Genomic DNA, 16,677 nt, shown 5'->3' with positions numbered 1-16,677 from the left:
ATCATACATTTGGTAGCCTATGAATTTTCTTTGGCTGTGGATGCCAGTTAACATCTAACGTATGACATTAACATTATATCTGAATATCCATAATCATTTAATTATTGTAGGTCATCTTTCTAGCCTCGTACAATCTAGTTGTTGAACGGCTGAATTGTATTAAAACGTATAGCCTACAACCTGTATTATTTGGTTCATCCACTAGATGCCAGTGTAGACTGCCCAGAATGGGACAATAATATTGAATGAATAAAGGAGCATCTCAGAAAATCCCTGGTACTGTAGGCCTAAGTCATCTGAACGGAACATCAACATCAACGGAACCGCATCAGCCATGATAGATACCATAGAGTAGACTGTAAAAATATATATAGGATAGATACATAGGCATGCGCACACACACACTGGGCAATATGAAAGCATTCATGAGGATGGCCCAGCCGGAATCCCTGTCCAAGGTCCAGCATTCAGTTTCAGCAGGCTGCGCTAAGACACAATCATTGATTTCAACATCAAATGGAAGATGTGCTTCAGGCCATAAGCACACAGCACATTAACTCACACCAACTCATTACAAGTGTATTAGTTTCTTTTGAAACTTCAGCTAAAATTGAATGAATTGATCAAATACTCATTGATATTTTTTCCATTTTTATTTGATAAAATAACTGATCATACGTTAAAGTGTTGACATTCAACTGGCCATTAAACAGTTCAGCATCCAAAGTGCAGTGACAGCCATTCCATAACAGATCCAGTTATATCATTCTCTTTAAGATTTGGGCTCTGAACAAACTAAATGGCTAAAATATCATATAGGAGAATGCATACAAAAATATCTTAAGTATAAATGGAAAAACAAAGAGCTAAAGGGGGAAATGGCACACCAAGTTACCAGAGGCACCATAAAATAATCAGTTTTGTAAAATCTTGATAAATCCACTACATGTACTCCCAGAAAAACGGAATGTCAAACTTTAAATATGAGCAGACAGAAAAATACATGAATGGCTAAAGAAACAATTCATGTGGAGTTCAACCTGCAAAACAATATATGCTTCACAAACCTTTACATTTCAACCTTTCATGAACAATACCCACTGGGAAATATTATGCACTGTGCCAATACAGAAGTCACTGACTCGTTTTACATAAATAAGGCCACAGGGTTGTCTGTAACTGATTAACTGTTGCCTTTCAGCAAGCAGGACTTTGGCCCCAAAAGACACCTACCGGTACCTGTATTCCTTCTCTAGTCCCTGCACACATGATGCGGGGAACAAATCCTAGTAGCATATTCTTATACAAACACATAGTCAAACAAGTGAAAGGCTAAATAATAGACAAGCATACTATATTGTGCATGTCTGTATACATTAACACACTCTTTGCTAACTAATGTTAAGTATCATGCTAGCAATGTGTCAGTTAAATTCCAGTGACCAGCGCAAGTGAGCGGTGTTGTACGGGGGCCTGTAGGACCCATGTGAGCTGCCTCACTAGGCCTGTAAAGCCTGAGTAATGTTAAGCCTTGACCCAGGGGGCAAAGTAGGCCAACTCTCGTGGCCCTGGTGGGTTTGCAGCAGGCAGTAAAGCTGCTTTAGGTGAGTCACTATGTTGTCCTTGATGTCTGGGATGGAAATCTGCAGGCGAACACTGCCACTGTCAAAGGATCGTGTGTTATCTCCGGAAAACATCTCACTTATCATTCGAGCCACCACTGGAATGACCTGTAGAGAGCAGAGGAGGAAGATGGGAGCTGTCAATCACAGTATAGGAGCTTGGAACAAACCCCCAAAAATAGAGTAATCTGTGGCTGGTTATGTTTTTCTTTTTCTGCTTAAGATTTCACCTATAGCTACAATCCAAGACTTATTTGACAAAATAAAACACCAATCTGTATGGCAGAGTACAATATAACCTAATCTGCAATTGGGAGGTGGTCTCCCTCCTCTTCGATTGATACATTTAGACACTAGTGTTAGGGAGGACATCTACTGGTTGACAATGTCAATGAAGTTATTTGAAGCAGACAGCACCAAAAAAAGTACCATATAATGAAGGTGCACTTTAGTTGGGGACTCAAAAGTCAAAACGGGCAACAAAGGAGAAAAAACAAAATGTTTTTGAGATGGCCATCTCATCATTGAATTGAGCTCAAAACTGTGATGGGGATAACCCACGCTTAGACTGCATCCACACAGTAGATTCACAAAGATGCTTCTTTCCACGAGTGGTAGGAGTCTCTTCATGGTTTTTAGACAGCTGGTGGATGGAAATGAAGCTCCACCCAAGCTGCAACTTGACGCGGGGGCAATGAGTTTCCGGTTTTCTGGCCGACGCTGCAGCTGTCTAAAAACCAGGAAGATACTCCTGCCGCTCGCGGCAAGAAGCATCTTTGTGACTCTACATAGTGTAGAAGCATCCTTAGTGGCCCCACAGCCTTCTTCAGAGTATGACAGCACACCGGATTGGATACTAGATACTAGATGTAGTTCGGATAATGATGAAATTGAAGAAGGAAACATCTGATTGTTATACTGAATAGAAGCAAAGAATGACTTTTTCTGGGGAATCTTACCTAATATGCTTTATACAAGTGGTCCTTGCACTTTTCAAAAAGAAAAGTCTCACCTGAACCATGATGAGTTTCCGCTCCCTTGGCCTGCTGTCAGGCCACTCTTCTCCAAAACACAGATTTATGTCAAACTGAGGGGGGCTTGCTGTCTGGCCCCGCTGATGTGCAATCAGACCTGCAGGTCACACATGAACCCTGTTAGAATTGTACACTTCAGTGTGTTTTCAACTGAATTGAGCACAATCAAATATTAATAGGTTACAGTACAGAGGCTCACTCACCACCGAGAAAAGACTCCAGGTCGAAGAGCTTGATCTTTCGCTGACGCTCTATGAGGTTGGGTGCATTGGGGTTGGGTGCACAGGGGCCAGACCAATACACTTTGCACTGGCAGAGGCGGATTGCATAGATATCATGGCCACTGACCTCCAGGATCAGCCCTCTGTCCATGACATCCAGCAGGCGGCTAGTGAAGATCCTCTGCTTCTCGTTAGTTATATTCTCTGTAGTGGGGAAGCGTAGCTGCTCCAGGCTCACAGGCCCAAACAGTTCCTCCTGGTTAACCATTGGGCCCAGGTCACCGTAGAACAGCCGGCAGCCATGAGGATTACTGACTGTCTCCATGGGACACACCTCCTTCCCCCGATAATAGAACTGCACCTCCAAGTCAGTCACTGTGAGACAGAGTCAGATTAGCATACTGTACACACAATGCATTGATCTCCAGAGTTATGTTCACATGTAGTCAATACATTCTAACATTTTCTTTCTCTGTACTCTGACTAAAAGAACTTACTTGGAAGAGAACTGATCCACATTTCTGGGGAGGCAAACATGCCCTCAATCATGGGAGGGGGCTGCATTATGGGGGGAGCGGGGGTCATTTCAACCAGTGGGTCCGACTGCATCTCCATGGGTATTTCCAATGGCTCCTCTTTGGGCCATACCTTATTTGTCTCCTCTTTGGGCCAGACCTTAATTGGCTCCTCTTTGGGCCAGACCTTATTTGTCTCCTCTTTGGGCCAGACCTCCACTGAAGAGGGTTGCATGGAATGCTCTGAGCCAGCAGGGGACCACATAATATTAGGATAGGGGCTGGTACCTGAGTTGGGAATGAGTCAAGAATAGATCAGCTATCAAAACAGAAATAGAAGGCTGACTCGTACATGTTTCTGCACCGACTATAAATCATGAATTGTGGGTGAATAACTTTTCGAAGCTGTATTGACAGTCCTTACAAGCACTCACATTTTATTTAGAGGGTCGAATAAAGACCTTTTACTGACCATTAGATGATGGGTATGCAGGGAGAGACTCTGGGGTTCCTGGAACATCTTCCTCACCAACTTCTAAATCATACGTCCAAGAACCAGGATCTGAGGATCCTGAATAATGAGAAATAACATGAAAGAATTTAAGCAGGTCAACCAAGCCCAAAAGAAATGTAAAGGTTAGTTCAACCGACAAGAATGTACAGAATGTTAAGTCTCCGGTCCGTAGTACTGATCTGGTCTTCTTCATATTATGAGAGAGTAGATATTCACCTGGGTTACTGAGAGGCTGTGGAATGTCACAGACATCATATATCTTCAGTGGATTCAAGGGGACCTCTTTGGTACCATCATAGATGAGGTTGAATTCACGACTTTTATTCAGGGCACAACGAAGCTGCGCTTTCCATTTGGCAGGATCGGCTTCATCAATCCCCTCTCGGAACTTTCCTGTCTCCACTGCCCATGCCTGAAGATTAAAGGGAAGATAAACATCATGTTTAATATACATTATGTTGTACAAATTACAAGACATACATAACCACATACAGAACAGAAAAAAACCCTGAACAAAACAAACAAGAACCGTACAACAAAACAAATCCCAACAATTACCCAGCCTCTCTCACTCATACTGTAGATTAATGACCTCATACAAATAAGAAATAGAGGGAAACAAATAACAAAATAGAATAAACTAAATTACCAAAATAAGAATAAAGGGGGGATTGTTAATCCTTAGTTGTATCGATTGCATTTAAGTTGTTTATATACACCTCTAACTGTGAATTGAATTATTATATTATGTTGTTCTTGATGGACAGTACACAGTCTCACAACATAACCACTGTTCGCCTCATTGCATGGTTTGTGATTTACTCAAATGTTAGTTATTTTAAATTGTGTATTTTAACTTTTCCCCAAGTCTCCAAGTTCTTCATTGTCTTCATTGAGAGGGGGCAGCAGTGGCTCAGATAGATTGGCTGCTTGGGGATCGGAAGTTTCCCGGTTCGATCACCAGCTCCCCCGGTTGGTGTCCAATTGTCAGTGAACTCCTTCTGCTCCTTATAGTTATAGTAATCACCTTAAAGATGGTGTTTTCTTCCTCGTGCTGTGGTGTGTGGCGTGTAGCATGTTTCCAGGGGATCCTGAAGCGCATGGCTTCCCGGTCAATCCACACCAATCCTGGATATAGCCCACTGTCCACTTGAGCCACCAGCCAGGGCTTGAGTCGCACACGGCGTGGAGTGTTTGACATGCCTTCACCTGGGGGTGCAATTGTACAAAGATGTTCTCGTTTGGTAATTGAATACTTTATTAGTCAGAAATGTAAACAGTACAGTCATACACTTAGTCTAAAAGGATATACGGTAATTGAAAAAAAGTCCTTGCGGTCTAATGCTCCATTATCAAAAAAGCTTCAGAAAAACAGCTCCACAGACAGAACGGGAGCGTATACAAACATCTTCCCCAGGTTCTATTATGTTCCCGCTTACAACCCTACCTCTAACACTAACACCCTGGGAACATAGAACCTGGGGAACATAGGGATGACCCCCACAGAAATCTACTGCCCTGCAATGGCCTCCATACCTCTGGGCTGTTTTAAACTCAACCATGAATACTGTACATCAGAACAAGTTACCATGTAGTTGGCCCGACTGCATCTTCATGGGCATTTCCACTGGCTCCTCTTTGGGCCAGACCTTATTTTTCTCCTCTTTGGGCAAGACCTTATTTGTCTCCTCTTTGGGCCAGACCTCCACTGAAGAGGGTTGCATGGAATGCTCTGAGCCAGCAGAGGACCACATAATATTAGGATAGGGGCTGGTACCTGAGTTGGGAATGAGTCAAGAATAGTGAATAGATCAGCTATCAAAACAAAAATAGAAGGCTGACTCGTACATGTTTCTGCACCGACTATAAATCATGAATTGTGGGTGAATAACTTTTCGAAGCTGTATTGACAGTCCTTACAAGCACTCACATTTTATTATGTATAAAACAAGTTACCATGTGCCGATTGTGCTGTAAAGTACTGTAAAACATCAGCTTTACAGTACTTTACAGCACAATGTAAAGCATCATAATAGTGCATTGTTAGGGGGTCACGGTGGCAGTCAGTAGTGCTGTCGCCTCACAGCTAAAAAGGTCCTGTGTTCGATACCCGCTGGGTACTCCTCTGTGTCATCAGTGCACATAGGTAGGTATCCTCACAAAAACATGCAGTAATCCTGGTCTCTAAACTACCTTCCCCTGGCCAGCTGGGAAAGGAACTGGTCGGAATAACGTGTTCCATCCACGCGCTACGTCCGGCCGGGGAAACTCTCGGCCGGACTCAGTACTTAAAAAAAACTGAGTGCCCTTCAACCCCACAAGGCCACTGGCCATGACAATATTCCCTCCAAATTCCTCAGACTCGGCCAGCTCTATAGCTTCAATCATCACCCACATAATAAACCTCTCCATCAAACAGGGTCAGGTCCCTCGAGATTTCAAACTGGCCAAAGTAACCCCCCTGCACAAGAAAGGGAGCAACTTAGACACCGGCAACTACCACCCTATTGCTTTCGCCTATATTTTTGTATGGAGGGACAGACAGTAGGCTGACAGGAAATGGGGAGAGAGATGGTGGGAAGACATGCAGTAAAGGCCGTCGGGATCGGGAGTCTATTTGAGTGACCACATCAAACATGAGGTGGATGCTGGCAAATACTGCGGTATGGTCATGCTCTCTAGGTCGTCCTCAGACGAGCCTTCCATCGTCGCCTCCTGGACCTCCAAAAGGCTTTTGACAGCGTGAAACCCCCCCTCCCAGTGAGCTGTGGCGTTCCACAAGGAAGCATACTACGGCCTTTACCGTTCCTAATATATGTAAACGACATGACATCAGCTTGTGACTGCAACTCATTCCTGTTCACAGATGACTCAGCACTGCTGGTCTCGGACAGGAACAAACTGCAGGTTGAAAAGGCCCTCAGCCCTGAACTTGGTAATATCTGCACCTGGCTCGCTGATAACAAACTATCTTTACACCTGGGAAAAACTGAATCCATTCTTTTTGGATCAAATAGTCATCTCAGCAAGGCAGATGGCTTCTTGGTTAGAGTGGGTGGTGACAATATTATCAGACGAAAAGATGAAATTACCTACCTAGGTTCCATCCTGGAGGCAAATCTTTCCGGTGATAAAATGGCCACCAACATGATCAAAAAAGTCAACCAAAGAACAAGATTCCTATACAGGATCTCCTCACTGGTCAACAAAAACACCTTGAAGACCCTAACAGGAGCCCTCATACAATGTTTCTTCGACTATGCATGCACCTCATGGTACCACAGCACCTCAAAGGCCCTTAAAACAAGGCTCCAGACTTCGCAAAACAAACTGGTCAGGCTTCTACTGGGCCTCACCCAGGGGGGCAGTCAGACAGATATTTCGTGAAGCCACTAAGGAAATCGGGACTTCCTGAAAGTTCATATAATGGCCTGTTGTGGCGCTGTCATTGGGCCCCAAAACAACCATAGCTCCATAGAGGCCCATGTATTTGGGCCCAACTTCACCTAGACTGTATTACCTTAATAAACTTCATGGTCATGAATACTTTCTGCTTCCAGTCACTAGTTTAAAGTCTAATTTCTCATGTCATAATATTCTTTTGGGAAAATGATGGTCCCATTTATTTAAAAAATGACCATAAAGTTGCGTATGTTCTGAGGGGCGTGGCTACCGTTACAGTCTATGAACGGGAGCCACCCCCGTTCAGTCAAAATAAAAACCAACGAAGAGTAAGGGGGGGAAGTCCCGCCTCGTTGTCTGGGCCAGCCAATGGCCAGCTGGGCCCAAACGGAGCCAGCCAATGGCCAGCTGGGCCCAAACGGATCTAGAAATATGGCGACTTACAGTGCAAGGAATTACAGGCTTCATTTTACGTCCATGTTAGACCTGGGGAACGCTTTGTCCATATTTTTTACAGTCTATGGTCTCACCCCCCGAACCCACCTCACCCCCCTAACCCACCTCACCCCTGCCCACTTTGACAAGCTGGAATGGCTTAGGTTTGACGACAGAGTACAGCATCTTGCAATGGGTCTGGTCCACAAGATTCGATACACCACCAAGAAGATACCCATGTACCCGTCTAAATACTAAATTATTTTCGCTCCTATGCCACCAAAATGTGGAACGCCCTACCAGCAGTCATTAAGACATGCGAATCCCTTGACTCCTTCAAAACCGCTCTCAATGGGCACCTACGGACGTCTGTAATTCAAAACTGGCCTCCTTAAAATCTGAATCCCCCCCCCACCCACCCCTTTTCCCCCTCACTGGGGGAAAGATGTCTGTGTGCATCTCTTGAAAAAGTGGAGATAATTCACTAAATACGCGTTTTGTGCCAGAACTTTCACATGGATATAAAACTAGAGGACCATTTTTCACACCACGTCTTTGGAATAATTTAATGGGTGAGTACAAACGGAGCATTCATCACATTTAGGCCGCCCATGTAGAACCCGAACTGAAATTAACCTGTGTGTTCTATGGCTCTGTATGTGAAATACTGTACATACTGTATGTAACAACAAGAGCCGTTCTAGGGCTAGTCCACTCACAGTTAACAGTTTTTGTATTGAGTTGTGCTTGAAATGTACTGTAATTATGCAAACTGTTAATACATACTCCAGTATTGATTAGTGCTATGTTGGGAGTAATAGTACAGTATATAATATTGAGGTGTGCGGGTGTTTTTGATTAATTGAGGCCAAAATAAATTAAAAACAGGGGGCACTGAAAAAGTCATAGAGCTATAGCCTATAAACAAAGTAAAGTATACTGTGCTGCTGTGCACAATGTTGCAGGTGTTCCGTGTCATTATTACAGCCTGCTCCAAAATCAGGATTTTATTTTTAATAATAGGCCCTACATACATTTATATTATAAATAGACGTTCCACATAACGGATAGAAATAGATAGCTACAACGTTGCCAATCAAAAATCTATAACATAATGATCAAAAGAACGTAGCAAAGTGAAAAGGCGCAGAAGAACAGAACATAATAGATGTCAGAGAGAGAACATACATACCTGTGGTCAACCAGGAAGTGGGACTTGTCTTTCCTTGTAGTCCTATGCCTACAAGCTTGTTCTGACCGACAGGAATCATGAGAATGAATTTCCTTAGTTTGGGAAATAATTGTCTTCCTTCCAATGGTAAAATAAATTAAACAAAACAACAAACAACAAACAACAACAACACACACACCCGACGTGTGGCCGGGGCACAGTGTGTGAGTCACTGTGTGTATCTGAAGAAGAAACAGTGAAACACGGCTGTTTTCCACTCAGTCTGCTGGCCCCTCCCCCTTTCCTCACCGAAACTCAGGTATTGCGGTGACGTCATTACAACTACTTCGCCGCACGACGGTGTTGCGCATTGTAAATAGCAGATCTACAAGCTCACAGCGCGTTGCATCGGCGACGCGTTGTGAGCTTAGAGATCCGCTATTGTCTGCGTGCGACTCCTTTCAAAAACTCCGACGAAATATAAATCCGGCATTTCTGTCCAACACACCTTTATTTCTACTACCCACTGGGGGAAGAAAGGCTCTCTGTCATTTACACTGGTTATTATTATAATTTTAATTTGTTGTTTACTTTAGGCTATATTATGTTCAACTTATTGAGTCTTGACACAAGTTATAGCCTATTTCCCTCTAACGAGTGGGGTGGAATTATTTTTCATACTTGCACCCAAGTTTTGAATAGAGAATGGAAAAAGGACACAAATAGCTGCTGTATCTTATAATCTTATAATTTTTCCCTCACTGTATATTGTATCTTTTCCATTTTTTGCTTCCCATATGATGAATTCCTGTTCTGTTCTTTAGCTACATAGAAATGTCTATTTGTATGTCTCTAAATGTTTGTATGTCTTTAAATGTTTTGATGAATTGAACAATGTGGACCCTGTTGTAAACAAGTGTAATGCTTAATTGGGTCGTCCACTCTCAGTTGACAGTCTTTGTATTGAGTTTGTGCTTAAAATGTACTGTAAATTCTACAAACTGTTAATAAATATTTCAATCAATCAATCAATCAATAGGATTAAATAAAATGAGGCAGATTGATGGCGTGCTGCTGATGATGATGATGATGATGATGAAAGTCTAATAATAGTAATGCCCCACCCTGAAACTGCTCGCGGCCGACAGCACGCGTGGCCGTTGTCATGGTGATTATAGTCATACATTACTATAAATGACAATGACAATTTCCTGTGATTTAGTTTCGGCACAACACACACGCACGAACGCGCGCGCACACGCACACACACACAGCGCGCTTAGGAGGGTGACGGGGTTGATGCCCCTATAGGCCTAGATATCTAGCCTATGCTTACTGTATGTGCCTGAGTCAGTGCCTCCCGTCCTAATCTGTTAGAATTCTCTCATAATTCCGGATGCTGTTTGATACAAATTCACGTGCGTGTTTGTGACGTAGGCTACTGTGTTCAATATAGCAAATTGTAAAAGCAAACACTGAAATGTAAATTTCAGTTTACTCATAATAATTCCAGTGAGGGCTTTTGTTAATAACAATGCTGGAGACACATGATACATGTAAACAGTATTGTACATTATATAACAAATGTCTGTCGAATAATAATAATAATAATAATAATAAGGGTAATAATAATAATAATAATAATAAATATAATTCAGAATACATTATTGCTTCAGGGAAGAAAAAACTGTTTTCACTGAATCAATGTCAATCAAATCTAGAAAATGACAAATAAAACCATTATGGAATAGTTGTTGATTTATTCTGATAGAAAATCCATACAAATCATTAACATATAGGCTATGGTTACTTTCCACAGTGAATCTGAATGAGTGTAATGTTTAGTGAATCATACATCAGTGAATCATACACACGGGCACTGAAAGTTCTGAAACAAACTGGCATTTCAAAAACCTGTGGTTATAGCCAGCATGAACAAGATGTTGAAGGGCAAATTGGTCAACAAAATAACAATGTTCAGAAGACTATTAGCCTGCAGGTCAACACAGGGATACACTTTCTATTATAATGTATCTCAAGTGTTTTATACAGGCTAACACAATGTAGGCCTGATAGCATGCAGAAATATGTAAGAATTCAGTGTTGGTTTGATGACATGATGTGATGGCTATTATATGAAATGTATATGAACAAGGACACTTCTTGTGGGCAAATAGGTTACGTCCATATCCTGTTATACTGGTGAAGACTCTTTCCAAAATGCTGCTCAGCACTCTTTCCGTTTTGGCACATTCAGACTTAAGGGACCATAAAGCTGGCCTACTGGTCTGTCCGCTCTGCTTCAATCTTCTCGACATTCAATCTTCTCGACAATGTGTGTGAGATCCAAACTCTCCGTTAATGTTGTGAGCAATTCCTCATCATTCTGAATCCCCTCCATAAACTCGTCATAGGACAGCTCACCTAACACACACGCACGCACACACACACACACACACACACACACACACACACACACACACACACACACACACACACACACACACACACACACACACACACAAAAGTTAAATGACAGGAAAGGTGGGCACCAAAACATTTTGGGCACTATGGAAAACTGGGAATTTGAAAGAGTGGACACTAGGGCCTAGTGGGCACCGGGAAGAGTGGGTACTTTGGGGTGGAGAAGTGCGGACACTAGGGAAATCTGGGCACCAGGAAGACTGGGAACTAGGGAAATATGGGTGACCGGAAGAGTGGGCACTAGGGAAATGTGGGCACCCGGAAATGTGGGCACCAAGAAGAGTGGGCACTGTGCACTGGTGCACTGCCGTGATATTGAATACTTTATTAATGCTGGATACTAAATGTGTGTTTTGATATCCTGAAATGGTTTTGGTATTTTACCATTTTCTCAGTTTGTTAAATCTTTCATTAGGCCTACTACTATTTTGGCAAATAGGCTTACACTCTTATATTGTACTTTAATACTCTATTATTATGTACTTTTGACCTCAGTACTATTTTGGCAAATAAACTATTACATTGTACTTTTGACCTTATGTTGTTGTGTTGTGTTTGGGGTTTTAAGAACAGTGGGTTAAATATCACATACCAACAACAAAACAACATGCTATGTAAAGTTAAAAGTATTTCAAGAACAAAGTGTCTTGTAGAATTTACAAGCCATTTTCTAATGACAATTTCTGTGTAGTATTTCAGACTGACTGTATCCGGAGAACTCATGCAGCAGTTTACCAACTCGCCACAGAAAAAAATCTTCATCAATGTCTTCATCGTTATGCTAACATGCTGTCTTCATCAGTGTTGTATGTCAAACCCACAGATGTTATAGTTCATTTCCAAAGTGATCAAATTATTATCTGCAATTAAATGGTCAGCTATTCAATGATACCTACCAATTCAGGATATTGTTTACTAATAAATTAAATTGTTTTGGTACTTTAGCATTCCCACTTCATCTAGTGTAAACTCTAAACAACTTCTCGCCAGTAATATTGGCGTGTTCTCCGGTATCCTTTCAGACACAAAATTCTGACAAAAGAGTGACAACTGAACTTTCATTAATTTCTCAAAGAGTAACTTAAGAGTGTAGTCTACTATTTATAACTTTTTGATTTGTTAGAAAACTAGGAAAGTAATACCAATTAAGGATACTGTACATAACAAATACATTTCAGGTAAGTGCAATATTTTGTTTATTGAAAAGCAAGCATATTCTTGCTGAACATTGTAGTCATTCTGGAAAAGGTTTACCACAATGAAACGTTTCGTCTCAAAGCTATTAAGTCTCTGAGATAGATGAGCTAAAATCACATTAATCAATAAATATTATGATCACAACATGAATTATAAACACTAAACATTATGCTCATAGCAGAAAAGGATTTTGGTGTTGTTTTAAGAACAAAGTCATACTGTGGAAAGTGTATAAATATGTCTTACCATCTCCATTGGTGTCAATCTTGTCAAACACCATGTTGGAAAAGTCCTCGGCTGACATGTCATCAGTCTTTCCATTGATTGCACGAATGGACTAACATAGGAAGAAAGGAGGTAAATTAGAAACAGTTTGCAACATGTCAATATTCAGTGTAGTCAGTGTAGCACTAGCATTGTAAACCAAGGAATGCCTTGCTCAAGTATGATCATCTGAGGTTGGTTGTGTTATCTCTTTCAACCAGTAGGTGTCAGCTAAATATTAACTATGTATGTATAGCCTCAATACGATTAAGATATGATTTAAAACAATAGATAGTAGGTAGGTAGGTAGGTAGGTAGGTAGGTAGGTAGGTAGGTAGGTAGGTAGATAGATAGATAGATAGATAGATAGATAGATAGATAGATAGATAGATAGATAGATAGATAGATAGATAGATAGATAGATAGATAGATAGATAGATAGATAGATAGCACAAAAAAACAGGTCTGGGAGTGCCCACATATGGACCTTTTTTCTTCTTATTAATTGACGTTTTCAGGCCAGGTATGGCGTAAATTGTGTGCTTATTAGTAAGGCCAGGTGGGGCCTCGGGCCAGCCCAGTTAGGGCCCAGGTGGGGCCAGGCCTTAATTTTCACCGGCTGCCAAGGCGCAACTGCGCGAATGACTTTGGGACCGTCTAGAGTTTGAATGGACAGGTATCAGTCAAAAGGGAGGACGGGTGGGGGAGGTGTGGTCGCACCTCCCCCACCCGGGTGCAACCTACGGTTGCAATAATAATAATAAAATATACTGCAATAATAAAATCACCACTAATAAAATCACAGTCAGCATAAGGAGACAATAATGTAGACCTATCATGTTGTAATAGGTCTTACATACGTGTAATAGGACTTACATACGTTTTTTCTAAGTAGGCCTACTCAAAGACGCTTTGGCTTACAGAAAACAATACAAATATCCATTTGGACCCATGGTCCCAGGGCCGGACATTGAGAACCAGTGCATTAGTCAAGGTTTGACATGACAGAAGAAGACCAACTCTCACCTTAATTATTAAAAGGAGCTCATCACGGTCGATGCATCCACTTCCATCAACATCATACAATTTAAAGTACCAGCGTAGCTTCTGTTTTACCTCTCCCTTCAACACCAGGCTGAGAGCTGCTACATACTCCATGAAATCAATAAATCCATCCTACAAAACAAAAAAGAACACATATTTCATCAATACAGAGGTTTGTCTTTAAACCTTGTCTTTAATGAAGCAAAATAATTTTTTAACAAAAGAAAGAACCAAAAAAGAACTTAACTTCTTGCCATGCATGCATTCAAATAGCTTTGAAATGGCTAAGGCTAGCAATATGGGTCATCATCATCATCTGTCATATGACTAGGTTAGCCGTGTAAGAGGAGTGGGTGGGATAAGCCCATAATAGGCTGTTGTTCCCCAGATAGATTTACAGAGATAACGTGCTGAATACATACTGTAAGCAGCAGCCACTCACACTGTAGCAAAACACTGCCTGATACTGTTCAAATGATAGTAATGATGGAAATCAATTTCAAGATGTAGGCCTTAGTCTACTCTAGCCAGGAAGACCAGTTTTGTGTTTTGAAAAAAGAAAAGAAAGGGAAAAAAATGACATAAGGAGGTCAATTTGTATCAGTGTTTTGTAATGTAATGTAGAACTGTAGCCTACTGTCCATAACCTATTTGTGGGTATCAAAAGATACAATTGTAAAATGCTGCACATATTATAGAATGTGTCCTTCTGTGAAGATGATGAGCATATGGCCTTCAACTTCTGAAACAATATCCATGGTTAACTAATTATTTCCAAATAGATATACAATAACTTTGTAAATATGTAAAAAAAATGAAATATCTTACGTTATTCATATCGAACGTTGAAAACATGCACTGAACATAGGCATTTGAAGTTGGTGTTAAGTTTTTCAATCCAAAGAACTTCTTGAACTCATAGAATGTCAGCATTCCAGATGGGCATTCCGTCATAAACTTTCTGTACCAATGATGACTCTCGTGTGCACATAGGTCTTCCAGAGAAACTCCACTGTTATTTCCCATGTTTGTTCTTTGAAATTGAAAAAGAGAAATCCACACTAGTGACAACCATGCCAAAAACAACAACAAGCGTTCACGGTGTTGATGGTGCCATTGATCGTGAGCAGATTAACACAGCATATGTTTACAAGTAGTGTGGTGGTGCTGAGGAAGACAGGACAACCAATCAGATGTGCGCCTGTGAGGAAAGCTCAAAACTTCTAATCCCCTTTGCTTGTTACTGAATACTAAGGTAATAATAGAGGCATGATGCATACGTACAGCACATTGGCTGACAAACGCAGATTCATCTTTAAGAAAGGCATTTAGGAAACATTATTTAATCAATTATTTAGTAGTTTACTAGCTGGAGAGTTGATAATGAAAGGATCCCATTATCGAGCTCTTGATAATGTCAAAACTATATCAAGGTATAATATTCATTTTCTGGAGTATATATAAACCATGACAAAATGGCAAAATAACTTAACCCATTTTGACCTGAGATCAGATTCTAAAAATGTCTTCTACATCCTGACAGTTTTCTGAAAAAGCTATGTTTCTATATGTCAGTCGTTCTTCGATCTTTCAAAAATAGCAGACCTACAAGCTCGTAGCTTGTAGATCTGCTATTTTTCAATAGCTAAAGTATAACATAACGCTAACACCAAAAGGGGTTCCTGCCTAAAATAACTTAAGTGATGACAAAGGGATGGATCTCATCACTGTCTTCTCATAATATTGTCATCTCCCCTTGACAGGGTTACTAGCGACTTTCTACTAGTAACCATGCCAATTCGAGGTGTCATAATGATGTCATCACTTTCTTGCTGGCGAGTGCCGACACTGTCAAGTGCAGATGACAAATTGATCAGATTTTTTGCATGTCATTAAAAGCATCAAGCTCTGTGCCACAGACATGACTCACAGGTGTGATTCTTCACTTGCCTCAGCCTCCCCAAACAAACCTACCGGTATAAACATATTGCCAAATGTTCACATATGCCATGCCAAATGTAGGCAGCATTGTCTGTCTACATTTACAGGAAGAGTCCATGTTGTGCAACAAATTATGCTACTGTTACTACTGTACCATTATATGGTGTACGTCCACCGCACTGACTGAGACTGTGCCCCTTTTGTATATTTCTTTAGATTTGTATGGCAATTCTTTGTTTTAGTATAGATTGAAATCTCTCAATTTCTCGTACATTATTCCTGTGGTTATTCTTTTATGTCTTTAGTGCACTGAATCTAGTGCATTGTCAGTAAAAGGAACTGAATTGACACTTGTGGCACAGTGGCGCCATATAATTTGTGGCACTGGCTTGGAATACATATAATTCCGAAGATATAATTTATAAGAATGCAGAAGTTGCTCAGAGAGTTGGCATGATTCATGAACTAAACAAGATTTATGGGCATGAGTTCAATGTGAAGATCTATTACTCAGTACTCAGTCAGTATGAGATGTCAATCGAGTAATCAAACTGCCATCACCACCAATCCAAGGAATGACACACAGGTCGAGTACTGCCTCTCACACGTCTCATGATTTCCTGGTTAGCAACAGAAGCAACTGCCAGCACATTCTAAACATTTCTCCCTGGATCAGTCGTCATGATTAGTTCCGACTCACTGAGGACAGGGAAACAGGATGAACCAGTCCCTTTCGTCTCCAGGACAACCATGATTTATAGGTGCAGCAGAGCAGTCTAAAAATGGCCCAGGGTGAGGAGGAACTATAAGATCGATTTGGATTTTGTAGTGAA

General features: G+C 41.2%; 2 protein-coding genes across 3 annotated transcripts; both read right to left on the bottom strand.

Annotated features, from left to right (window-relative positions):
- Nucleotides 1-656: 656 nt before the first annotated feature.
- Nucleotides 657-9,180, bottom strand: irf6 (interferon regulatory factor 6). 2 transcript variants are annotated; one of them, XM_083772385.1, is made up of 9 exons: nt 8,936-9,180; nt 5,495-5,683; nt 4,934-5,115; nt 4,123-4,318; nt 3,865-3,963; nt 3,375-3,680; nt 2,860-3,252; nt 2,635-2,753; nt 657-1,730 (listed from the first exon to the last, which is right to left on the bottom strand). In XM_083772385.1, exons 1-9 carry the CDS (start codon nt 9,012-9,014, stop codon nt 1,500-1,502), a joined length of 1,794 nt encoding a protein of 597 aa, XP_083628511.1. In that variant the 5' UTR covers nt 9,015-9,180; the 3' UTR covers nt 657-1,499. The 2 variants fall into 2 exon arrangements, with proteins under 2 accessions (XP_083628511.1, XP_083628512.1); XM_083772386.1 differs by lacking the exon at nt 5,495-5,683.
- A 2,036-nt stretch (nt 9,181-11,216) lies between these two features.
- On the bottom strand, nt 11,217-14,929 carry LOC310862904 (guanylyl cyclase-activating protein 1-like; the record flags this gene model as incomplete). The annotated part of the gene is made up of 4 exons (XM_083771025.1): nt 11,217-11,338; nt 12,842-12,932; nt 13,886-14,035; nt 14,732-14,929. The coding sequence occupies 4 exons, from the start codon at nt 14,927-14,929 to the stop codon at nt 11,217-11,219; spliced, it is 561 nt and encodes a 186-aa protein (XP_083627151.1).
- Between the last annotated feature and the right edge of the window lie 1,748 nt (nt 14,930-16,677).

The sequence above is a fragment of the Protomyctophum parallelum genome (assembly GCF_964188405.1).
Source record: "Protomyctophum parallelum genome assembly, chromosome: 8".
Taxonomy (NCBI): Eukaryota; Metazoa; Chordata; class Actinopteri; order Myctophiformes; family Myctophidae; genus Protomyctophum; species Protomyctophum parallelum.
The sequence above is the reverse complement of the archived record's forward strand: the minus strand, read 5'-3'. Positions and strand labels throughout refer to the sequence as shown.

Excerpts from the sequence above, each read along its gene's own strand:
- irf6 (XM_083772385.1), bottom strand. The coding sequence starts at position 9,014 with ATGATTCCTGTCGGTCAGAACAAGCTTGTAGGCATAGGACTACAAGGA. Across the intron at positions 3,253-3,374 it reads GTGGATCAGTTCTCTTCCAA|TGACTGACTTGGAGGTGCAG; the intron begins GTAAGTTCTTTT and ends TCTGTCTCACAG. Across the intron at positions 1,731-2,634 it reads GGAAACTCATCATGGTTCAG|GTCATTCCAGTGGTGGCTCG; the intron begins GTGAGACTTTTC and ends TGCTCTCTACAG.